This window comes from Pseudophryne corroboree, chromosome 2 (genome assembly GCF_028390025.1).
Source record: "Pseudophryne corroboree isolate aPseCor3 chromosome 2, aPseCor3.hap2, whole genome shotgun sequence".
NCBI lineage: Eukaryota > Metazoa > Chordata > Amphibia > Anura > Myobatrachidae > Pseudophryne > Pseudophryne corroboree.
This window is the reverse complement of record NC_086445.1, coordinates 423,877,789-423,903,961: the sequence shown is the minus strand read 5'-3', so window position 1 is coordinate 423,903,961 and position 26,173 is coordinate 423,877,789. Positions and strand designations below refer to the sequence as shown.

Below are 26,173 nucleotides of genomic sequence, written 5' to 3'. Positions count from 1 at the left end.
TGCAGGTCTGGGCATTTCCAAGATGTCACAGTACAGTACTTTATACAAAAATTCGAACTAACAGGTATGGTTGTGGCTGAAAGATTGAAAGGAGGGGAGGTCTGTATAGTTGCTGCACCTGTTCAATCACATGCCACCACCCCACTAATACCCCTTTCAGACCGCTTTAGCCAGGTCACACCTGGGATTTATACACGGGTCCTTCCCAGCTGCGACCCGGCTAAGATTCCTTTGAGACTGGTGGCCCAATCTGGCTTATTGCCGGGTTGGTGACGACACCGTCGATGCGTATGGAGGTGGCACTTGGAGATGAGATGATCTCCAAGGACCACCTCTTCTTATACAGTGAATGGGTGCTGAGTCGCATTGTCCCAGCTTATCCGTTCACACTGTACCAGGAGTTCGGTTGAACAAGTGTTAAAAGCTGCCCGCTACCTGAGTTGAAATACTGGGTCCAAGTTATTTTAACTGTTCCCTTTCAGGCTGCGCCACAACATGGCTTACTGCACATTCACGTACAATAACCCAAGTTATTGCTGGCGGTCTGAAAGGGGTAAAGGAGGTTTAACACCCCTGTCACCAATAGCAAGCAACACAAGGTTTAGCAATAGGTTAATATACAATCTTACTATATGTAAAACATTTTATACACTTTTGTGGTCATTGATACCAGGAACACACAAATAATTATACCTTTTGCATTGCTATTTTGAAGGGAAGAGGTCTGCAGGAATAAACAAAGACATGACAAGTTACTAAATATGTAAACCATTCTGAAATATGACATAAAATATAAACAGCTACAATTATACATTACCAAAGAGTTGTGGAGTCTAGATTTTGGATTGATTTTCATTAGCTGCAGTAAGTCATTTACAGTGAAAACCTTTATAAATGAAATACAACAGAAATTACAAGGCAGTCACATAGCAAAGATAAATGAAATCTAAAACTCCAACAGGGTGAAGGGTGAGCCTTCTTCCTGTGAATTGTGTCCTGTATTGGGTAGCTCAATGGCCAGTGAGGGTTACAAGTGTTTCTACCCCGGGAACACCTGAATACTGAATCATTTGTAGACTAATACAGCAACATAAGTAGCTATGATGCATACATTCCAGATGCATAATATTTAGATCTCCATTTAATTCTAGCAGTGTAATTTAACTCTTTTTCATAAAATTCACTAACGGATTTCCAAAGAGTTCCAGGCATCTGTACACTGTGACAGTGCACACTATGAACATTGGGGGTAATTTTGATCTGATCGTACATGTGCTAAATTTAGTACATCTATGATCAGTTTCTCAGACATGCGGGGGGACGTCCAGCACAGGGCTAGTCCGCCCCACATGTCTGGCTCTGATCCCCCGCACTGGTGCAAAAGCATCGCACAGCAGAGATACTCTTGCACCAAGCGAGTAACTCCCTGTCTGCGCAGCCTAGCTGTGCTGGCAGGCGGGCTACTCGCGCATCCTGGGTTGCAGCGGCTGCGTATGACGATGTGCTGCCGCCGTGGCCTGCCTCGGTAACAGTCTGGACACGCCTGCGCTGTCCGGACCGCACCCCGCCAATGGCCCCGCGACCGCCTCTGCCTGTCAATCAGGCAGAGGCGAACGCAGCCCTGAGATGCTTTTAGCATCTCACTGGGCTCCTGGGGTGTGCACGCTCAGTGCGCCCGCTGCGTGTGCGCACTCCGCAAAGGGCTCAGACTGCAATCGCTGCCACTGCAGCGATCCAGACTGAATTAAGCCCATTAAACAGTCAATATGAAACACCATCATTGTTACTTCCAGATAAGACCACCTATATGTATAAGCTAAGCATTCTTTCACAACTGGAGGCATAAATACATTCTCACCAGGCATTTACTATAGCAGTCTATATGGGTGGTAGGGAGAAGACGTGGCCTCCTAGGACCACTCACTGTATCCCACTACAATGTCTTTATACAAAAGACACAACATACTTTTTCATTTACTTTTCTTCTCCCAACTAACATGTAATTACCCCAACATTGTATATAATGACACGTAACTATCTTGTATTCTCCCACATATAATGCCAGTCCATGTCCCCTTGCTATCAAATCTATAAGCGCGAGTTCCCCCATCTTATCTGAATCATCAGAATAGTTCCCAGAGGACAGAGTTCCCAATGCACAATAATGAGACACACGCTGTGCTGTTGCCGAGAACTCGAGGACTAGGGTGGCTAATCCCGGACCATTTTTTCAATCCCTGGTCTCGGGATTGAAAAATGGTCAATCCCGGGATTGGTTTGTTTCCTGTGTATCCCCCGTCCGCCCCGCACCGCACACATAACTGACCACCATAGTACCTGGGAGGGCAGATGGGTAACTTTTTATTTTTTAAAAAGGGGCAGACTAGATGGGCCAAGTGGTTCCTATCTGCCATCAAATTCTATGTTTCTATGTTCCCTCCAGTTCGGTGAGGTGCGTACAGCAGGTGGCGGGCGGCTGGCTGCACAGCGTGACCTCTGACTTCATGTCACACTGCGCAGGGGGACCTGGGCAGCGTCTGAGCCTCCCGAGGAAGCTCAACGCTGCCCGGCATTAAAAAAACAAAGGACCGCCTGATCCCGAAATCCCCGGGATTGGAGATTACAATCACGGGATTGAATCCCAGCAGATTTTTGTCCTAAATTCCAGGATCCCGCCGATCCCAATCCTGGGATTTGCAACCCAACCGAGGACAGAAATAGTCTAAATTGATACCTCGCGCTGTTACCCATACTGTGACTGCGCAGAGTTTATTATTCCACAGTTTCAGGCAACTGAACCGCGCTAAAAATATTTTATTCGTACAACTGTAAATAATGACCAGACCATCATGTCCGCTAGTTTATAAATAAATATTCCATTTTTTATCTTTGAAGTACGCATGAAAACAAAATCAAACTTACCTTTTCTTTCTCCAATCCGCACTCAGGGAAAAAGACAGAGAGGGAGTACTCATAACCACATCTTCTCATGTGATCTGCCACTAGGCTATTGCAGGCCCTGTGTAACAGAGAGTCACCAGACACATCTGCAGTCTGAAGCTGATCTCCACTGAGCGTACGATGTTTCAGATCTTGGATAAGCTGGTTTCGAAGTTGTGTCTTGTTACAATAAATAAGAAAAAAATTGAATGGTGGGAAATATAAAAACAAAACAAACTGGAAATACTCTCAAGCACATATAATGTTTACATAAAACAGAATAGAAGTCTATGCTTCCTAGTGTTTCTATAAAAGGAAGAGGGAATAAGGAAATTGTGATGTTGTCAGCCCTCACTACTAGGAGCATTACATGGGGAGAGGAGAGAGACATGCATGGTGTATGGAGCAAAACAGTGCTCTTAAGGAGCAAAACAGTAGCCACTGAAAGAAAGATCTCATAAAGAAAGCCAAAAACTAAAAAGGTGAATGTTAGTACAGGTTGAGTATCCCATATCCAAAAATTCCAAAACACGGAACATTCCGAAATACGGACTTTTTTGAGTGAGCGTGAGATAGTGAAACCTTTGTTTTCGGATGGCTCAATGTACACAAACTTTGTTTAATACACAAAGTTATTAAAAATATTGTATTAAAGGACCTTCAGGCTGTGTGTATAAGGTGTATATGAAACATAAATGAATTGTGTGAATGTACACACACTTTGTTTAATGTACAAAGTTATAAAAAATATTGGCTAAAATGACCTTCAGGCTGTGTGTATAAGGTGTATATGAAACATAAATGTATTCTGTGCTTAGACTTGGGCCCCATCGCCATGATATCTCATTATGGTATGCAATTATTCCAAAATACGGAATAATCCGATATCCAAAATACTTCTGGTCCCAAGCATTTTGGATAAGGGATACTCAACCTGTATAATACATAACCTATAAATATAACATTTAGTTCCAATAAGTGCAAATATGTTTAATTTGAAAGGAACAACATATTTCTACAAATAGTGTAACAATGAACAGAGATTGTGCCAGGATTGATATGACTTTAAAAACAAAAATTACAAATATAAAACTGTGCACAAACAGATAAAGATGTATCAAGCCTTGGAGAGAGATAAAGTGGAGAAGTTGTCCACAGCCACCAATTAAATTCTGTCATTTTATAGACTATGGGGGCAGAGCCGGATTAAGGCTACGGGGGACCTGGGGCACTTCAGACAATGGGGCCCCTATTAAAGAGGCAGGCAGGTGAAGGAAGAGGGGGCACAGTGTAGATTTACACTAATTTACAAGTTCATGGAGTGCCTTTCCAAAGTGCCAAGCTCTGCCAACATAGATTCTTATAGATATACTGTATCTACAAATATAATTTATATATATATATATATATATATATATATATATATATATATATATTTATATTTACACACAACCCAGTGCCTTTACTTCAAATTTAATTGATAAATTAAAAGCTACATACTGCCTAACGTTTTTCTTTGATGCTGTCAAAGACAGAGCCAGAAGAGCACTGCAGTCTGCCTGCGCCCGAACGTTCTCTCCTCGAGTCCTGACATATCTTCACCGTAATGCCCCTTACACATTATGCACAACACTGTAATACCCCATACTTGTTATGCACAGCACCGTAATGCCCCTTACATATTATGCACAACACCGTAATACCCCATACTTATTATGCACAGCACCGTAATGCCCCTTACATATTATGCACAACACCGTAACACCCCATACACATTATGCACAGCCCTGTAATGCCCCTTACAGATTATGCACAGCCTCGTAATGCCTTTTACACATTATGCACAGCCCCGTAATGCCCCTTACACATTATGCACAGCACCCTAATGCCTGTAACACATTATGCACAGCACCGTAATACCCGTAACACATTATGCACAGCACCGTAATACCTGTAACACATTATGCACAGCACCGTAATACCCGTAACACATTATGCACAGAACCGTAATACCTGTAACACATTATGCACAGCACCGTAATGCCCGTAACACATTATGCACCATGTTACATGTAGCGAGATACATTTGCATTCCCTGTAACATCTCATGATAGACTATCTACCCAGTACAGAGATGCAGGCAGCCAGAGCTCAGCTAACCTCCCCCACCCCTCGCTCACCTCTTGTAGCAGCCCCTGTCCAGCTCCAGAAAGCAGAGACTCCCGGAATGCAGTGACCCTGTCACTAGCAGTCGATATCCGTGTTGCGCACCGCCGCAGGAACCTCGTCCCCGTAGCTGTGACAGAAACCAGTTCTGTTTGGTCACTGTGCAGCTGCTTCTTTTAGTGTAATAGATCAGCTGCAGCACCAGACAGAAGCCCTGCTATGCGGCGCCGGCAGTGAGGACAGGGCCGGGGGCACATCGCCGCAGATCGGATCAGTAATAGAGATCTGATCCGTGGCGGGTAGTAGGGGGGGCCCTTTCACACAGGGGAGCCTGGGGTACTTACCCCCAGGGCCCCCCTCCCCTTAATCCGGCTCTGTATGGGGGTAATTCAGAGTTGATCGCAGCAGCAAATTTGCTAGCACTTGGGCAAAACCATGTGCACAGCAGGGGGGGCAGATATAACATTTGCAGAGTTAGATTTGGGTGGGTTATATTGTTTCTGTGCAGGGTAAATACTGGCTGCTTTATTTTTACACTGCAATTTAGATTTTAGTTTGAACACGCCCCACCCAAATCTAACTCTCTCTGCACATGTTATATCTGCCCCCCCCTTGCAGTGCACATGGTTTTGCCCAACTGCTAACAAATTTGCTGCTGCGATCAACTCAGAATTACCCCCTATGTTAGATAAGGGATAGCTTGAAGCTGATTGGTGGCTATGGCAAGTTCTCTAAATTATCTCTCTCCAAGGTTTGATGCATCTCCCCCAGTATTATAGTGTAGAGACAAAATAAACAGTACATAAAAATCACCTTTAGTGAATCCAAAACACCTTTGTTTTTAAATGTCTGATAAAGTCTTTTACGCAGTTCCTCTTGTGACAAAGACTTAAGCTCACTGTGAGACATCATACCTTTAGAAGGTAAAATCACTGTAAAAAGCAAAGTAAAATTAGAATAAGTAAGCATACAAGCAATGTTTACATAAAGTAATATTATTAAATTAGCCTTATTCTGTTTCTATAATTACTTTTTCCTATTAATCAAAACTGTAGCCGTGACAAAACCCAACCAAGTCCTAGTCCAAAATCTGACTTTACTCCATACTTTCATCCAGACCTTGTGCCAACATTGGTAAAAGTAACACATGTCCTTATCCAATCCTTATGGCTAAACAAGTGATCCTCAACTCCTCCAATTCAATGCAAGAAACGCCTTACAAGCCCTGATTTATTTTAGCTGGAATGTAAAAAAAATAAAATAGGATTTTAATTACCTACCGGTAAATCCTTTTCTCGCAGCCCGTAGAGGATGCTGGGGTCCATATTAGTACCATGGGGTATAGACGGGGCCCACCAGGAGCCATTGGGACTTTAAGAGTTTAACAGTGTGGGCTGGCTCCTCCCTCTATGCCCCTCCTACCAGACTCAGTCTAGAAACTGTGCCCAAGGAGACGACATACTTCGAGAGAAGGAATTACACAGATAGTGGCGAGATTCATACCAGCTCACACAAGGCAAATCCGGCCAACATGCCGGAAAACTCAGCAACAGCTGAAACAGTAAAGAACACAGAACTTACCTAGGAACCAGGCAGTACTGAACCAAACAACCACTGCAGGAAAAAGAAGCGCTGGGCGGGCGCCCAGCATCCTCTACGTACTACGAGAAAAGGAATTACCGGTAGGTAATTAAAATCCTATTTTCTCTTACATCCTAGAGGATGCTGGTGTCCATATTAGTACCATGGGGATGTACCAAAGCTCCCAGAACGGGAGGGAGAGCGCGCAGGCTCCTGCAGAACTGCTTGACCAAACTTGAGGTCATCAGAGGACAAAGTATCGAACTTGTAAAACTTAACAAACATGTTCGATCCAGCCCAAGTAGCTGCTCAGCAAAGCTGTACAGCCGAGACACCCCGGGCAGCCGCCCAGGAAGAACCCACCTTACGAGTAGAGTGGGCCTTAACAGATTTTGGACACGGCAATCCTTCTAAAATAAACTTTTCTAAAGAAGCTCTGTAGAGCTCCCCTAGCTGTGACCGGCTCCTCCAGGCACATTTTCTAAACGGAGTCTGGTAGGAGGGGCATAGAGGGAGGAGCCAGCCCACACTGTTAAACTCTTAAAGTGCCAATGGCTCCTGGTGGACCCGTCTATACTCCATGGTACTAATATGGACCCCAGCATCCTCTAGGACGTAAGAGAAAACAAAAAAGCATGTACAACAACCTAGCAGTGTATTGCAGACTACTCAAATACCCAATACCGTTCTAAGGTCCGTCTATCTACCTAATCCAATACTAGACCATTCGGCTTGTTAAAATACACATTTATTAATCACATAAAAATATATGATATTATATAAAATTATTTAAAAATCACACATATATAGGAGCTGTCAAAAATTAATGCCACTGATCGCCCAATGATTATCCACTCTGACTGGAGGTCTCCCTTGTAAAGAGTGAAAAGACAATACTGCAGCAATATTGGTATTCAAGCAAACCGGAAAAATAAGAATTTACTTACCGATAATTCTATTTCTCATAGTCCGTAGTGGATGCTGGGGACTCCGTAAGGACCATTGGGAATAGCGGCTCCGCAGGAGACTGGGCACATCTAAAGAAAGCTTTAGGACTATCTGGTGTGCACTGGCTCCTCCCCCCATGACCCTCCTCCAAGCCTCAGTTAGGATACTGTGCCCGGACGAGCGTACACAATAAGGAAGGATTTTGAATCCCGGGTAAGACTCAAACCAGCCACACCAATCACACCGTATAACCTGTGATCTGAACCCAGTTAACAGCATGATAACAGAGGAGCCTCTGAAAGATGGCTCACAATAATAACCCGATTTTTGTAACAATAACTATGTACAAGTATTGCAGACAATCCGCACTTGGGATGGGCGCCCAGCATCCACTACGGACTATGAGAAATAGAATTATCGGTAAGTAAATTCTTATTTTCTCTAACGTCCTAAGTGGATGCTGGGGACTCCGTAAGGACCATGGGGATTATACCAAAGCTCCCAAACGGGCGGGAGAGTGCGGATGACTGCAGCACCAAATGAGAGAACTCCAGGTCCTCCTCAGCCAGGATATCAATTTTGTATAATTTTACAAACGCATTTGCTCCTGACCAAGTAGCTGCTCGGCAAAGTTGTAAAGCCGAGACCCAAGATGAGCCCACCTTCCTTGTGGAGTGGGCATTTACAGATTTTTGGCTGTGACAGGCCTGCCACAGAATGTGCAAGCTGAATTGTACTACAAATCCAACGAGCAATAGTCTGCTTAGAAGCAGGAGCACCCAGCTTGTTGGGTGCATACAGGATAAACAGCGAGTCAGATTTCCTGACTCTAGCCCTCCTGGAAACATATATTTTCAGGGCCCTGACAACGTCTAGCAACTTGGAGTCCTCCAAGTCCCTAGTAGCCGCAGGCACCACAAATAGGTTGGTTCAGGTGAAACGCTGAAACCACCTTAGGGAGAAACTGAGGACGAGTCCTCAATTCCGCCCTGTCCGAATGGAACATCAGATAAGGGCTTTTTTAGGATAAAGCCGCCAATTCTGACACGCGCCTGGCCCAGGCCAGGGCCAACAGCATGACCACTTTCCATGTGAGATATTTTAACTCCACAGATTTAAGTGGTTCAAACCAATGTGACTTTTGGAACCCAAAACTACATTGAGATCCCAAAGTGCCACTGGAGGCACAAAAGGAGGCTGTATATGCAGTACCCCTTTTACAAACGTCTGAACTTCAGGGACTGAAGCTAGTTCTTTTTGGAAGAAAATTGACAGGGCCGAAATTTGAACCTTAATGGACCCCAATTTCAGGCCCATAGACACTCCTGTTTGCAGGAAATGTAGGAATCGACCCAGTTGAATTTCCACCGTCGGGCCTTACTGGCCTCGCACCACGCAAGATATTTTCGCCAATTGCGGTGATAATGTTTTTGCGGTTACATCCTTCCTGGCTTTGATCAGGATAGGGATGACTTCATCCGGAATGCCTTTTTTCCTTCAGGATCCGGCGTTCAACCGCCATGCCGTCAAACGCAGCCGCGGTAAGTCTTGGAACAGACAGGGTCCTTGCTGGAGCAGGTCCCTTCTTAGAGGTAGAGGCCACGGATCCTCCGTGAGCATCTCTTGAAGTTCCGGTTACCAAATCCTTCTTGGCCAATCCGGAGCCACGAATATAGTGCTTACTCCTCTCCATCTTATCAATCTCAGTACCTTGGGTATGAGAGGCAGAGGAGGGAACACATACCCTGACTGGTACACCCACGGTGTTACCAGAGCGTCTACAGCTATTGCCTGAGGGTCCCTGGACCTGGCGCAATACCTGTCGAGTTTTTCCCAACGGTTTATAATCATGTGGAAGACTTCTGGGTGAAGTCCCCACTCTCCCGGGTGGAGGTCGTGCTGAGGAAGTCTGCTTCCCAGTTGTCCACTCCCGGAATGAATACTGCTGACAGTGCTATCACATGATTTTCCGCCCAGCGAAGAATCCTTGCAGCTTCTGCCATTGCCCTCCTGCTTCTTGTGCCACCCTGTCTGTTTACGTGGGTGACTGCCGTGATGTTGTCCGACTGGATCAACACCGGCTGACCTTGAAGCAGAGGTCTTGCTAAGCTTAGAGCATTGTAAATGTCCCTTAGCTTCAGGATATTTATGTGAAGTGATGTCTCCAGGCTTGACCATAAGTCCTGGATATTCCTTCCCTGTGTGACTGCTCCCCAGCCTCGCAGGCTGGCATCCGAGGTTACCAGGACCCAGTCCTGAATGCCGAATCTGCGGCCCTCTAGAAGATGAGCACTCTGCAACCACCACAGGAGGGACACCCTTGTCCTTGGTGACAGGGTTATCCGCTGATGCATCTGAAGATGCGACCCAGACCATTTGTCCAGCAGGTCCCACTGGAAAGTTCTTGCGTGGAATCTGCCGAATGGGATTGCTTCGTAGGAAGCCACCATTTTACCCAGAACCCTTGTGCATTGATGTACTGAGACTTGGCTCGGTTTTAGGAGGTTCCTGACTAGCTCGGATAACTCCCTGGCTTTCTCCTCCGGGAGAAACACCTTTTTCTGGACTGTGTCCAGGATCATCCCTAGGAACAGAAGACAAGTCGTCGGAACCAGCTGCGATTTTGGAATATTGAGAATCCAACCGTGCTGCAGCAACACTACCTGAGATAGTGCTACACCGACCTCCAACTGTTCCCTGGATCTTACCCTTATCAGGGAATCGTCCAAGTAAGGGATAACTAAAATTCCCTTCCTTTGAAGGAATATCATCATTTCGGCCATTACCTTGGTAAAGACCCGGGGTGCCGTGGACCATCCACACGGCAGCGTCTGAACTGATAGTGACAGTTCTGTACCATAAACCTGAGGTACCCTTGGTGAGAAGGGTAAATTTTGACATGAAGGTAAGCATCCTTGTTGTCCCGAGACATCATGTAGTCCCCTTCTTCCAGGTTCGCAATCACTGCTCTGAGTGACTCAATCTTGAATTTGAACCTCTGTATGTAAGTGTTCAAAGATTTTAGATTTAGAATCGGTCTCACCGAGCCGTCCGGCTTCGGTACCACAACAGTGTGGAATAATACCCCGTTCCCTGTTGCAGGAGGGGTATCTTGATTATCACCTGCTGGGAATACAGCTTGTGAATGGCTTCCAAAACTGTCTCCCTGTCAGAAGGAGACATCGGTAAAGCCGACTTTAGGAAACGGCGAGGGGGAGACGTCTCGTATTCTAATTTGTACCCCTGAGATATCACCTGAAGGATCCAGGGGTCTACTTGCGAGTGAGCCCACTGCGCGCTGAAATTCATTGAGACGGGCCCCCCACCGTGCCCGATTCTGCTTGTAAAGCCCCAGCGTATACTGAGGGCTTGGCAGAGGCGGGAGAGGGTTTCTGTTCCTGAGAACTGGCTGATTTCTGCAGCCTTTTTCCTCTCCCTCTGTCACGGGGCAGAAATGAGGAACCTTTTGCCCGCTTATCCACGAAAAGACTGCGCCTGATAATACGGCGTCTTCTCATGTTGAGAGGCGACCTGGGGTACAAACGTGGATTTCCCAGCTGTTGCCGTGGCCACCAGGTCTGAAAGACCGACCCCAAATAACTTCTCCCCTTAATAAGGCAATACTTCCAAATGCCGTTTGGAATACGCATCACCTGACCACTGACGTGTCCATAACCCTCTACTGGTAGAAATGGACAACGCACTTAGACTTGATGCCAGTCGGCAAATATTCCGCTGTGCATCACACATATATAGAAATGCATCTTTCAAATGCTCTATAGGCAAAAATATACTGTCCCTATCTAGGGTATCAATATTTTCAGTCAGGGAATCCGACCACGCCAACCCAGCACTGCACATCCAGGCTGAGGCGATTGCTGGTCGCAGTATAACACCAGTATGTGTGTAAATACATTTTAGGATACCCTCCTGCTTTCTATCAGCAGGATCCTTAAGGGCGGCCATCTCAGGAGAGGATAGAACCCTTACAAGCGTGTGAGCGCTTTATCCACCCTAGGGGGTGTTTCCCAACGCACCCTAACCTCTGGCGGGAAAGGATATAATGCCAATAACATTTTAGAAATTATCCGTTGTTATCGGGGGAAACCCACGCATCATCACACACCTCATTTAATTTCTCAGATTCAGGAAAACTACAGGTAGTTTTTCCTCACCGAACATAATACCCCTTTTTGGTGGTACTCGTATTATCAGAAATGTGTAAAACATTTTTCATTGCCTCAATCATGTAACGTGTGGCCCTACTGGAAGTCACATTTGTCTCTTCACCGTCGACACTGGAGTCAGTATCCGTGTCGGAGTCTATATCTGCCATCTGAGGTAACGGGCGCTTTAGAGCCCCTGACGGCCTATGAGACGTCTGGACAGGCACAAGCTGAGTAGCCGGCTGTCTCATGTCAACCACTGTCTTTTATACAGAGCTGACACTGTCACGTAATTCCTTCCAACAGTTCATCCACTCAGGTGCCGACCCCCTAGGGGGTGACATAACTATTACAGGCAATCTGCTCCGTCTCCACATCATTTTTCTCCTCATACATGTCGACACAAAAGTACCGACATACAGCACACACACAGGGAATGCTCTGATAGAGGACAGGACCCCACTAGCCCTTTGGGGAGACAGAGGGAGAGTTTGCCAGCACACACCAGAGCGCTATATATATACAGGGATAACCTTATATAAGTGTTTTTCCCCTTATAGCTGCTGTATAGTTAATAGTGCGCCTAATTTGTGCCCCCCTCTCTTTTTTAACCCTTTCTGTAGTGTAGTGACTGCAGGGGAGAGCCAGGGAGCTTCCCTCCAACGGAGCTGTGAGGGAAAATGGCGCCAGTGTGCTGAGGAGATAGGCTCCGCCCCCTTATCGGCGGCCTTATCACCCGTTTTTTTATGTATTTTGGCAGGGGTTAAATGCATCCATATAGCCCAGGAGCTATATGTGATGCATTTTTTGCCATCCAAGGTGTTTATTATTGCGTCTCAGGGCGCCCCCCCCAGCGCCCTGCACCCTCAGTGACCGGAGTGTGAAGTGTGCTGAGAGCAATGGCGCACAGCTGCAGTGCTGTGCGCTACCTTGTTGAAGACAGGACGTCTTCTGCCGCCGATTTTCCGGACCCCTTCTGGCTCTGTAAGGGGGCCGGCGGCGCGGCTCTGGGACCCATCCAAGCTGGGCCTGTGATCGTCCCTCTGGAGCTAATGTCCAGTAGCCTAAGAAGCCCAATCCACTCTGCACGCAGGTGAGTTCGCTTCTTCTCCCCTTAGTCCCTCGATGCAGTGAGCCTGTTGCCAGCAGGTCTCACTGAAAATAAAAAACCTAAACTAAAACTTTCACTAAGAAGCTCAGGAGAGCCCCTAGTGTGCACCCTTCTCGTTCGGGCACAGAGATCTAACTGAGGCTTGGAGGAGGGTCATGGGGGGAGGAGCCAGTGCACACCAGATAGTCCTAAAGCTTTCTTTAGATGTGCCCAGTCTCCTGCGGAGCCGCTATTCCCCATGGTCCTTACGGAGTCCCCAGCATCCACTTAGGACGTTAGAGAAATGATGTTACCAGTGGTTGATTGTTGGTTAGGGCAATGTTCCCCTTTGTATCATCAGCTGGGATCTCCTAGATGTGTTGACGGAATATCCAAACCACAGAGTCATATGTTACCGATATGAAAAGTCACTCTCCTAATAAATCAGCTGGGATGTCCTTTAGTTGCTGACCGAGTGTCCAATATGATGGAAATTGCTATTTGCAGAATGCCACAATGTGGAAGATGATTCCAAAGGTATGCCAGAACTGGAATGTGAATCCTTTTAGAGCGCAGTGGGCGTGGGCTAAATGCGTTTCGCTGGTGTATAGTATATGTCCAGCTTCCTCAGGAGCATGCTATACACCAGCGAAATACGTTGAGCCCACGCCCACTGCGCCCTAAAAGGATTCACATTCCAGTGCTGGCGCTACAGGGTCCCAGGGCAAGGGCACGCTGACACTACAGGTTCCCAGGGCAAGGGCACGCCAACGCTATGGTGTCCCAGGGCAAGGGCAGGCTAAAGAATAGTGGATCCAAGAACAAGGGCACACTGATACTGTGAGGTCGCTGGGCAAGGGCACACTGACGCAATGGGATCATAAGACATGAGCACACTCAAACAGTATCCCAGGGCTAGGACACACTGATGCTATGGGATCCTAGGGCACAGATGCTACAGGGTCCCGGGCAAAGGCACACTGATGCTATGGGGTCCCAGGGCAAGGGCACGCTGTCGCTACAGGGTCCCAGGGCAAGGGCACGCTGTCGCTATGGGCAGGGCCGGCGCCACCACTAGGCAGCTTTAGGCAGCTGCCTATGGTCGCCGACCACTTGCGGGCGGCAGCTCACGCTGCCGATGAATGCTTCTCCTCTCCTTAAGAGGAATATGACGAGCATTACTGCGGAGAGGAGCGGAAGGGGGTACACTCACACTGTCCGTGCTGGCGGCTGATAACAGTTGGGTGGCTGCGCGCCGCGGCATCCCTTTAGCACGGACAGTGTGAGCGGCTGTGTAACCCATCGGCAGCGGCTCTATGCACACAGAGTAAGAAGCAGCGCTGCCAGATATTGTTACAGTTGCTATAGCAACTGTCTTCCGCTCCTCTCCGTGGTAACGCCCGTCATACTCCCGCCCTGCACCACAAAAACAGACTGCCACGAAGCACGAACTCCCCGTGCAATTGTAAGAACTTCACTAAATGTATAAAGGATCAGGGTGGGGGACCAGTAAATTTATACAGTAAAGTGAAGGGGGGGGGTGTGAGTGTGGAAAGTGAGGGTGGAAATGTAAATATATAAGAGGTAGAGGTGATAGGTTGCTGGAAGGGGGAAAATAATGGCATATATATTGTAACAGTAATGTCAGTGTCGGTGGCTGTGTGCACCATATAGTCACCGCAAGCACGCAAAACACTTTAATTCCCCCTGTACATGTGAGGAGCAGCATTGGTATTTTATTACATAGTGTGTGTGTGTGTGTGTGTGTGTGTGTGTGTGTGTGTGTGTGTGTGTGTTATATATATATATATATATATATATATATATATATATATATATATATATATATATATATAGTGGTCGAAGTGGCATACCGGCACTTCTCCACAGACCAGGAAGTTTTTTTTTTTTTTAATCAACTCCTGCTATGGCCGATCGTGCTCATGTTCTTCCCATCACTGCTCCCAGTCACGGCGGTTGGTGCCGAAGCTGTGAGCCACACTACTCCCCAGCAGTTACGGCTGACACACACTCCCCCTCCCTCCTCCAGCAGCCGCTCGTGCAGAGTGCCTCGATTCGTCTCATACTGTGTGCTATAATGTGAATTTTGGCTCATACTGTGTGGTATAAAGTGAAAGGGGCATCAGTACTAGATAGTATAAGGGGTCCTACTACACTGAAGGACACCCCCCCTAAGGTGCCCTGGGCCACCTGAAGGCTTAATCCAGCCCTGGTCTAGCAGTTCTTGCGCACCCTGGGTAGAACGCCTGTAGCATTACAGCAGCAATCTGTCCTGAAGTTCCCACTTAAGGCCCATACACACTGGGCGATGTTGAGCTGAAAGCAGCTCACTTTTGGTGTGTTGAGCTGCTTTCAGTTCAAAACCGCCCAGTGTATATGCCCCGGCGGTGAGCGCTGATGCGCACTCCCGCTTCATCGCTGGTATTACCAGTAGATGAACGGCAGGGTGAGCGGCTTTCCATAGTGTCCTGCTATGCCCAGTGTGTATGCACCTTAAGAATCAGCTGGATGGGATGTACTAGATAAAACCTGTTTCATGGGTTTTACTGCATATCCTGTATGTATTGAGACTCGGTGAGTGGTTTGGGATGGGGGGGGGGAGCAGGCTGAAATTTTGCCTAGGATGCTGAGAAACCTTGCTCCGGCCTTGGCTACGGGGTCCCAGGGCAAGGGCACGCTGACGTTATGGGGTCCCAGGGCAAGGGCACGCTGATGCTACGGGGCCCAGGGCAAGGGCACGCTGTCGCTACGGGGTCCCAGGGCAAGGGCACGCTGTCGCTACGGGGTCCCAGGGCAAGGGCACGCTGAAGCTACGGGGTCCCAGGGCAAGGGCACGCTGAAGCTACGGGGTCCCAGGCAAGGGCACGCTGACGCTACGGGGTCCCAGGGCAAGGGCACGCTGACGCTACGGGGTCCCAGGGCAAGGGCACGCTGACGCTACGGGGTCCCAGGGCAAGGGCACGCTGACGCTACGGGGTCCCAGGGCAAGGGCACGCTGACGCTACGGGGTCCCAGGGCAAGGGCACGCTGACGCTACGGGGTTCCAGGGCAAGGGCACGCTGACGCTACGGGGGTCCTAGGCAAGGGCACGCTGATGCTATGAAGTCCCAGGGCAAGGGCACACTGATGCTATGGGGTCCCAGGGTAAGGGCGCACTGACACTATGAGGTCTCATGGCAAAGGCCCACTAACACTACGTTTCTAAGAAGAGGAAAAAATCAGTGTATTGTATATGCAAGTTCTCCTACAGCCCTCACATGGTGTGTGAAATAGAATCATCTGTCACATATCTACCGGGTAACCCGGAATAGTACATATGAACAGCGAGTGTATGACATGTGCACTAGTAAGTTGTACAGACACTCACCGTACCGGAGCACAGAGCAGCTTCTCCCCTGCCAACCGCAACACAGGAGGGCACAACAACACACATAACCGCCGGGATAGCCGCGGCTAACAGGACAGCCAATCACACGCATAGCCAGGAACCAACCCACCAATCATGTCTTACCAAGGGCGAGCTTCTGCGTTGCAGGCCTCGCTTGGAAATAGTGTCTCACTGTTCGTTTTAAATAAAGTCTAGTCGAACAGTGTGAGCTACTCTGTATGACCAGATGGCTGGATTGACGTCATTTTACGGCGACCAGATGGCTGGATTGACGTCATTTTACGGCGACCAACTGTCAGATGTCCGGATGTTATTACAGGAGAGGAACCGCGATAACCCATATCCCACTTGGATCTAGCTTCAACCTATATACTATAGTGAGTCACTGTGGAAACAGGTGAGTAGGGAGTGAGCGGAGCGTGGTCCCAGGGAGCGGGGCTCTGGCGAGGTGAAAGTGCTTTGCATCCCCTTTCTCCTCACTGCAGACCTGTAACTGTGCTGCGGGTGTAATTACGGTTGTGTCTATGTTACCTTTGTGATCAGGACCTGGAAGTGACCAGCTGCCACTGAGCAACTTGATTCTAGCATCTACCCTGAGCACACTGCAGAGTCCACGCACACACCGTCCTGTCTGTGTAGTGCCAAAGTAGTGCACAGAGCTGCTGTCTCCTCAGCTGCCATCTTAATGTAGAACGTGAAAACAAAATCTGTTTTTACGCTGAATTGCAGGAAATGTAGAATGGAACCAACATTGTAAAGTGAGACAAAATCTTGGTGGCACCAGTTGTGTGGTTCAGTTTTCTCAGGCCATGAAATTCACATTTGCTTCATTTTGGTTGTCAAGCAAAGCAGTTGTAGTAACGTGTTCCCTGCCCATCCTGTTATCCCCGCTACACCAGCAATCTGAATTGTTAGAAAATAATTACATACAATTTTTACCTAATACATTGTTTCTCTGACGTCCTAGTGGATGCTGGGAACTCCGTAAGGACCATGGGGAATAGCGGCTCCGCAGGAGTCTGGGCACAACTAAAAGAAAGCTTTTAGACTACCTGGTGTGCACTGGCTCCTCCCACTATGACCCTCCTCCAAGCCTCAGTTAGATTTTTGTGCCCGGCCGAGCTGGATGCACACTAAGGGCTCTCCTGAGCTCTTAGAAAGAAAGTATAATTTAGGTTTTTTATTTTACAGTGAGACCTGCTGGCAACAGGCTCACTGCAACGAGGGACTAAGGGGAGAAGAAGCGAACCTGCCTGCTTGCAGCTAGCTTGGGCTTCTTAGGCTACTGGACACCATTAGCTCCAGAGGGATCGACCACATGGAACTGGCCTTGGTGTTCGGTCCCGGAGCCGCGCCGCCGTCCCCCTTACAGAGCCAGAAGCAAGAAGAAGTCCGGAAAATCGGCGGCATGAAGACTTCTGTCTTCACCAAGGTAGCGCACAGCACTGCAGCTGTGCGCCATTGCTCCTCATACACACTTCACACTCCGGTCACTGAGGGTGCAGGGCGCCGGGGGGGGGGCGCCCTGAGCAGCAATAAAAACACCTTGGCTGGCAAAACAATCACAATATATAGCCCCAGAGGCTATATATGTGATAATTACCCCTGCCAGAATCCTTAAAAAAGCGGGAGAAAAGTCCGCGAAAAAGGGGCGGAGCTATCTCTCTCAGCACACTGGCGCCATTTCTCCCTCACAGTTCCGCTGGAAGGAAGCTCCCTGACTCTCCCCTGCAGTCTACACTACAGAAAAGGGTAAAAAAGAGAGGGGGGGCACTAAATTTAGGCGCAGTAAATATTATAGCAGCTATAGGGGACATAATTCAGTTAGTCCCTGCATTATATAGCGCTCTGGTGTGTGCTGGCATACTCTCTCTCTGTCTCCCCAAAGGGCTTTGTGGGGTCCTGTCCTTTATTGGAGCATTCCCGGTGTGTGTGCGGTGTGTCGGTACGGCTGTGTCGACATGTTTGATGAGGAAAATTATGTGGAGGCGGAGCAGATGCCCATAGAAGTGATGTCACCCCCTGCGGGGCAGACACCTGAGTGGATGGTTTTATGGAAGGAATTGCGTGCAAGTGTCGACTCCTTACACAAACAATTTGACGACATGCCAAATGCGGGACAGCCGGCTTCTCAGCTCGTGCCTGCCCAGGTGTCTCAAAGGCCATCAGGGGCTCTAAAACGCCCGCTACCTCAGATGGCAGATGCAGATGTCGACACGGATACTGATACCAGTGTCGACGACGATGAGTCAAATCTAATGTCCACTAGGGCCATTCGTTGCATGATTGAGGCAATGAAGGAGGTATTACACATTTCGGATATAAACCCAGGTACCACTAAAAAGGGTATTATGTTTGGGGAGAAAACTACCCGTAGTTTTTCCCCCATCTGCAGAATTAAATGAAGTGTGTGAAGAAGCGTGGGCTTTCCCCGATAAAAGATTGGTAATCCCTAAAAAATTACTAATGGCGTTCCCTTTCCCGCCAGAGGATAGGGCACGTTGGGAAACACCTCCTAGGGTGGATAAAGCGCTCACACGTTTGTCTAAAAAGGTGGCACTTCCGTCTCTGGATACGGCCGCCCTAAAGGAGCCTGCGGATAGAAAGCAGGAGGCGATCCTGAAGTCTGTATATACACACTCAGGCATTATACTTAGACCAGCTATTGCGTCAGCATGGATGTGCAGTGCTGCCGCTGCATGGTCAGATTCCCTGTCAGAAAATATTGACACCCTAGACAGGGACACTATTCTCCTAACCATAGAGCATATAAAAGACTCAGTCTTATACATGAGAGATACACAGAGGGAGATCTGCCGGCTGGCATCTAAAATAAGTGCATTGTCCATTTCTGCTAGGAGAGGCTTATGGACTCGGCAGTGGACAGGGGATGCAGATTCCAAAAGGCACATGGAAGTTTTGCCTTATAAGGGTGAGGAGTTATTCGGGGATGGTCTCTCAGACCTAGTTTCCACAGCGACAGCTGGGAAATCAGCATTTTTACCCCAGGTTCCCTCACAGCCTAAAAAAGCGCCGTTTTATCAAGTACAGTCCTTTCGGACCCAGAGAAACAGGCGAGGAAAAGGCGGGTCCTTTCTGTCCAGAGGCAGAGGTAGGGGAAAAAGACTGCAACAAACAGCAGGTTCCCAGGAGCAAAAGTCCTCCCCCGCTTCTTCCAAGTCCGCCGCATGACGGTGGGGCTCCACAGGCGGAGCCAGGTACGGTGGGGGGCCGCCTCAAAAATTTCAGCGATCAGTGGGCTCGCTCACAGGTGGATCCCTGGATCTTGCAAGTAGTATCTCAGGGGTACAAACTGGAATTCGAGGCGTCTTCCCCCCCCCCGCCGTTTCCTCAAATCTGCCTTGCCAACGACTCCCTCAGGCAGGGAGGCTGTGCTAGAGGCAATTCACAAGCTGTATTTCCAGCAGGTGATAGTCAAGGTGCCCCTACTTCAACAAGGACGGGGTTACTATTCCACACTGTTTGTGGTACCGAAACCGGACGGTTCGGTGAGACCCATTTTAAATTTGAAATCCTTGAAAACATACATAAAAAAGTTCAAGTTCAAGATGGAATCGCTCAGGGCGGTTATTGCAAGCCTGGACGAGGGGGATTACATGGTATCCCTGGACATCAAAGATGCTTACTTGCATGTCCCCATTTATCATCCTCACCAGGAGTACCTCAGATTTGCGGTACAAAATTGCCATTACCAATTCCAGACGCTGCCGTTTGGACTGTCCACGGCACCGAGGGTGTTTACCAAGGTAATGGCGGAAATGATGATACTCCTTCGAAAAAAGGGAGTTTTAATTATCCCGTACTTGGACGATCTCCTAATAAAGGCGAGATCCAGGGAGCAGTTGTTGGTAGGAGTAGCACTATCTCAGGAGGTGCTACACCAGCACGGTTGGATTCTGAATATTCCAAAGTCACAGCTGGTTCCGACAACACGTCTACTGTTCCTGGGAATGATTTTGGACACAGTCCAGAAAAAAGTGTTTCTCCCGGAGGAGAAAGCCGAGGAGCTGTCATCTCTAGTCAGAGACCTCCTGAAACCAAAACAGGTGTCGGTGAATCACTGCACGCGAGTCCTGGGAAAGATGGTGGCTTCTTACGAAGCAATTCCTTTCGGCAGGTTCCATGCCAGAATCTTTCAGTGGGACCTGTTGGACCAATGGTCCGGATCGCATCTTCAGATGCATCGGCTGATAACCCTGTCTCCAAGAACCAGGGTGTCTCTGCTGTGGTGGCTGCAGAGTGCTCATCTACTAGAGGGCCGCAGATTCTGCATACAGGACTGGGTCCTGGTGACCACGGATGCCAGCCTTCGAGGCTGGGGGGCAGTCACACAGGGAAGAAACTTCCAAGGACTATGGTCGAGTCAGGAGACTTCCTTGCACATAAATATTCTAGAACTAAGGGCCATTTACAATGCCCTAAGTCAGGCAAAACCCCTGCTTCAAAACCAGCCGGTACTGATCCAGTCAGACAACATCACGGCGGTCGCCCATGTAAACCGACAGGGCGGCACAAGAAGCAGGACGGCAATGGCAGAAGCCACAAGGATTCTCCGATGGGCGGAAAATCACGTGCTAGCACTGTCAGCAGTGTTCATTCCGGGAGTGGACAACTGGGAAGCAGATTTCCTCAGCAGGCACGACCTCCACCCGGGAGAGTGGGGACTTCATCCAGAAGTCTTCACACTGATTGTAAATCTTTGGGAACGGCCACAGGTGGACATGATGGCGTCCCGCCTAAACAAAATACTGGAGAGATATTGCGCCAGGTCAAGGGACCCTCAGGCGATAGCGGTGGACGCTCTAGTGACACCGTGGGTGTACCAGTCAGTTTATGTGTTCCCTCCTCTGCCTCTCATACCAAAGGTACTGAGAATAATAAGAAAACGAGGAGTAAGGACAATACTCGTGGTTCCGGATTGGCCAAGAAGAGCTTGGTACCCGGAACTTCAAGAGATGATCTCAGAGGACCCATGGCCTCTGCCGCTCAGACAGGACCTGCTGCAGCAGGGGCCCTGTCTGTTCCAAGACTTACCGCGGCTGCGTTTGACGGCATGGCGGTTGAACGCCGGATCCTGAAGGAAAAGGGCATTCCGGAGGATGTCATTCCTACGCTGATTAAAGCCAGGAAAGATGTAACGGTAAAACATTATCACCGCATATGGCGAAAATATGTTGCTTGGTGTGAGGCCAATAAGGCCCCAACAGAGGAATTTCAGCTGGGTCGATTTCTGCACTTCCTACAGGCAGGAGTGACTATGGGCCTAAAATTAGGCTCCATTAAGGTACAGATATCGGCTCTGTCGATTTTTTTTTTTTCCCAAAAAGAACTAGCTTCGCTACCTGAAGTTCAGACATTTGTAAAAGGAGTGCTGCATATTCAGCCCCCCTTTGTGCCTCCAGTGGCACCCTGGGATCTCAACGTGGTGTTGAATTTCCTAAAATCACATTGGTTTAAGCCACTAAAGACCGTGGATCTAAAATATCTCACGTGGAAAGTGGTCATGTTGTTGGCCTTGGCTTCGGCCAGGCGTGTATCAGAATTGGCGGCTTTGTCATTTAAAAGTCCTTATCTGATTTTCCATATGGATAGGGCAGAATTGAGGACTCGTCCCCAGTTTCTCCCTAAGGTGGTATCTGCTTTTCACTTGAACCAACCTATTGTAGTGCCTGCGGCTACTAGCGACTTGGAGGATTCCAAGTTACTGGACGTAGTCAGGGCCTTGAAAATTTATGTTTCCAGGACGGCTGGAGTCAGGAAAACTGACTCGCTATTTATCCTGTATGCACCCAACAAACTGGGTGCTCCTGCTTCTAAGCAGACTATTGCTCGCTGGATTTGTAGCACAATTCAGCTGGCGCATTTTGCGGCTGGACTGCCGCATCCTAAATCAGTAAAAGCCCATTCTACAAGGAAGGTGGGCTCATCTTGGGCGGCTGCCCGAGGGGTCTCTGCTTTACAACTTTGCCGAGCTGCTACTTGGTCAGGGGCAAACACGTCTGCAAAATTCTACAAATTTGATACCCTGGCTGAGGAGGACCTTGAGTTCTCTCATTCGGTGCTGCAGAGTCATCCGCACTCTCCCGCCCGTTTGGGAGCTTTGGTATAATCCCCATGGTCCTTACGGAGTTCCCAGCATCCACTAGGACGTCAGAGAAAATAAGAATTTACTCACCGGTAATTCTATTTCTCGTAGTCCGTAGTGGATGCTGGGCGCCCATCCGAAGTGCGGATTGTCTGCAATACTTGTACATAGTTGTTGTTCACAAAAGGGTTATTGTTATGAGCCATCTGTTGAGAGGCTCAGTTAAATTTCATACTGTTAACTGGTTATGGTATCGCGAGTTATACGGTGTGATTGGTGTGGCTGGTATGAGTCTTACCCGGGATTCAAAATCTTTCCTTATTGTGTCAGCTCTTCCGGGCACAGTATCCTAACTGAGGCTTGGAGGAGGGTCATAGTGGGAGGAGCCAGTGCACACCAGGTAGTCTAAAAGCTTTCTTTTAGTTGTGCCCAGACTCCTGCGGAGCCGCTATTCCCCATGGTCCTTACGGAGTTCCCAGCATCCACTACGGACTACGAGAAATAGAATTACCGGTGAGTAAATTCTTATTTTTATATTTGATCCAGGTCATTCCTGTGCATTTCAGCCTCCTTTTTATATCATCAGCCCTAGCAGTTCCATTGTGCTTGCCTTGGGTATCGCACAGCTAGCAAAGCAATCTGCAAGCCAATAAATGAAAGTAATTCAAGTGATAAACCATCTTAAGTAATGAAAACTGGGACTGTTCAAGAAACCTATGATAAAGTCACATATTTGGCCAAACATATATATTTTTTAAAACCATACACACCTACATTTTCATCTATCCAATCTGGCTCAGGAAATAAAACCTGCTAATGTATGGGAGCAAATGACCGTCAACCCTTTGCTCTGGAAAATGGTCCAAAACGATTGTCAGGATAAATTTGTTAAATCAAACACATTTAAGCAATTTGTCTGTTTTCTAAGTGTTTGGGAGCAAACAAATCTCAGTTGTCATTTGCTCTCATACATCTACCAGATTTTTGTTTCCAGCAGACAGATAAGCCTTCAGGACTGTATCCAGCATTAGGGGGCTATTTCATTTTGCTGCCGTAGATTACCATGGGCTGATTGTTCCTGCAGGGCTATCCAATTAGCACCGAAACTAATGGGCCCTACACACTGGGTGATAATACTCAAAGATCTGAACGATCTCGTTCATTAATGAACGAGATGCCGTTCATATCTCTGTGTGGAGGCACAAGCGGTGAATGATGCGCGGCCCCGCGCTCGTTCATTGCTGGTGCCCCGTCGCTTGTGCATGTAGGCCAATATAGACGATCTCGTCCATATTTGCCTGCACAGCTATGGAGCAGGGTGACTGGGGGAGTGAAGAGACTTCAAACCCCTCCCCTCAGCCGCCGGGTCGCCCGTCGTCCGTATCCGCCGTCAGGCATCTCTGTGGCGGATCGCGCAATGTGTAGGGCCCATAAGAGATATCAGAGTTTGTTTTTTTCCACCTGCCTCAGCAGGTCGAAATAATTCCCTGATAACTCCTGGGTTAATGGGTGCTACAACCCTGTTAATGCATGAATCCTCAACTTTTCATAGATTACAAGTGTTAACAAGCTTATCCTGGGAAATTGCAAGCGCAGTTGAATAGCCTATTTCCAGTTTTCACCCGCAGTAATTCATCGCGAGTAATTGAATTCCCCCTTTGTCTTTTATTAGTTTAACACTTTAATGCCTTTGTTTTTTTTTTTTTTTTTTTTGCAGCTTTCACGTTGTAACATTTAATTTGTTTATTTGTATTTAATAATTTAGAAATAAGATATAGAGCAAATATTGTTCTATACCTTATGCAGTGACATGTCCACTTATATATTAGGTTTTTGTAGGTTTGAAGACCATGTCGGGCAGTTTCTATTTTGTCATTGTGGGACATCATGACAATCCAGTATTTGAGATGGAATTTCTACCTCCAGGAAAAACTGAATCTAAGGTAATGAGCTGTAGATCCAGTTAATTGTTTATTTCTGCAGCGGGGTACACTGGGATTCCACAGGGAATACATCGGGGATGTAGAGTTGGATCTTGATCCGAGGAACCAACAGGCTAAAGCTTTGACTGTTCCCAGGATGCACTGCACTGCCTCCTCTATAACCCCGCCTCCAGGTACTGGAGCACAGTTTGTAAGTTGGTGCCTGCAGAGCAGGTCACTAACAGGTGGGGCTGCGCTAGGCAGCCCTGAAAAGAGCTTTTTAAGAAGACTTAAAGGACCGCAGCACTGATTATGTCATTCTGCCATTCTGTGCTGTGGCTCCATCACCTCCTCAGCAGCACTGCATACTCCTGCGGCCGGGTTCCCGGGTACTCAGCGGAGGCGCACCGGTCTTCAGGCACACCACCGCTGATGCTCTCCTGGATAGCGTGGCTGCACATCAGGGAGGAGGTAAGAGGGTCCCCCAGGTGGGACGCGCCGGTAAATCGCGGTCCCAGGAGACGGACCGCGCTGCTGGCGTGGACACTGTACTCCACAGGGACCCCTCTATACCCACCAAGGCAGGGAGCACAGGTCGGATTTACTACAATCCATTTTACATAGGCTCCACAGTACCCGATGGTGAGATCCAGCATAGGGGATATGGCGCTGACCTGTAGCCCTTCCCCCAGCTCCGGGCGCCATCTACTACTGGTGTTCCCGCCCTGGAGCTGCATTTCACTCTCCCTCACTTCCTGACAGATTTTGGCGCCATCTTTACACAAGTAGCTGAGCTGATCTCCGGGACTGCAGGGCACTGTCTCCTCTGTAAAGCTGCCTGTCTCATCAGCGCTGTGCATTTACAGGCACTTAAGTATTCTACATGTCATTTTAGACAGTGTTAGTTAAGAACAAGTGTACTGCTATCTGAATATTTAGTACAAGTATTCTGTGATATACATCTAGTATCTACTGTACATTGTTATATCTTTACTCATACATATCTAGGGAGGCCAATCCCGGGCCGTTTTTTCAATCCCGGGATTCGGGATTGAAAAACGCTCAATCCCGGGATTGCAGTAGGGATCAGTGAAGAAGGGTGTAGGGAGCAGCACTGGAGGGTAGGTGGTGGTGCGGGAGGGTGTAGGTAGCGGCGCGGAAGGCAGGGAGGGTGTAGGTAGCTGGGTGGGAGGATGTAGGTAGCGGTGCGGGAGGGTGTAGGTAGCTGGGCGGGAGTATGTAGGTAGCGGTGCGGGAGGGTGTAGGTAGCGGGGAGGGTTGGTAGCGGCGCTGGAGGGAGGCTGGGTGTAAGTAATATCACTTACTATTAGGTGGACGGCAGCCATGGGCACACTGAACGCGGCGGCATTTCAAATGAAGCGCCGGCCACCAGCCAACCAGAGCTGGCGGACCGGCAGCCAATCAGGGAAGCGGCCGCAGCAGTCGCTCCTGATTGGCTGCTGCAGCAGCTTCCCTGATTGGCTGCCGGTCCGCCAGCTCTGATTGGCTGGCGGCCGGCGCCACATTTTGAAGTGCCGCCGCGTTCAGCGTTTGTCTATGGCTGCCGGCCGCCTAATTGTAAGTAGTATTACTTACACACCCACCCTCCCGCGCATGCGCAGTGTAATCCCGTGAATCCCGGGATTGGATGCTCCAATCCCGGGATTCATATCCCGGCATTTTTAGGCCCAAATCCCGGGATCCTGCCGATCCCGGGATTGGCCTCCCTATACATATCTATATGTAGTTTTACTAGTCTGAAGCTTTGTGGAGCATGCTGCTAGCCGCTATCTGGAGGCACTGGTGAAATGTCCACATGCTTATGATTTTAAACTGATATGTACG

The 26,173-nt window shown here is 48.4% G+C and overlaps 2 protein-coding genes across 8 annotated transcripts in view; one reads left to right on the top strand and one right to left on the bottom strand.

The window, feature by feature from the left end:
- Positions 1-16,509, bottom strand: part of OFD1 (OFD1 centriole and centriolar satellite protein) — a 112,925-nt gene extending 96,416 nt beyond the window's left edge. The window contains exons 1-5 of one of the 4 annotated variants that reach the window (XM_063953522.1): positions 16,424-16,509; positions 5,920-6,038; positions 2,923-3,120; positions 818-886; positions 694-724 (exon numbers count right to left, since the gene is read on the bottom strand). In XM_063953522.1, coding sequence (XP_063809592.1) covers positions 694-724; positions 818-886; positions 2,923-3,120; positions 5,920-6,018 — 397 coding nt within the window. In that variant the 5' untranslated portion in view covers positions 6,019-6,038; positions 16,424-16,509. Of the gene's footprint in view, positions 1-693; positions 725-817; positions 887-2,922; positions 3,121-5,919; positions 6,039-16,279; positions 16,401-16,423 lie in introns of those variants that run through there. The other 3 variants (XM_063953523.1, XM_063953520.1, XM_063953521.1) reach the window with 3 other exon arrangements.
- A 61-nt stretch (positions 16,510-16,570) lies between these two features.
- TRAPPC2 (trafficking protein particle complex subunit 2) overlaps positions 16,571-26,173 on the top strand; it is a 32,053-nt gene continuing 22,450 nt past the window's right edge. Inside the window, exons 1-2 of one of the 4 annotated variants that reach the window (XM_063953525.1) lie at positions 16,571-16,697; positions 24,246-24,349. In XM_063953525.1, the coding sequence (XP_063809595.1) occupies positions 24,257-24,349 (93 nt within the window). In that variant the 5' untranslated portion in view covers positions 16,571-16,697; positions 24,246-24,256. The other 3 variants (XM_063953524.1, XM_063953526.1, XM_063953527.1) reach the window with 3 other exon arrangements.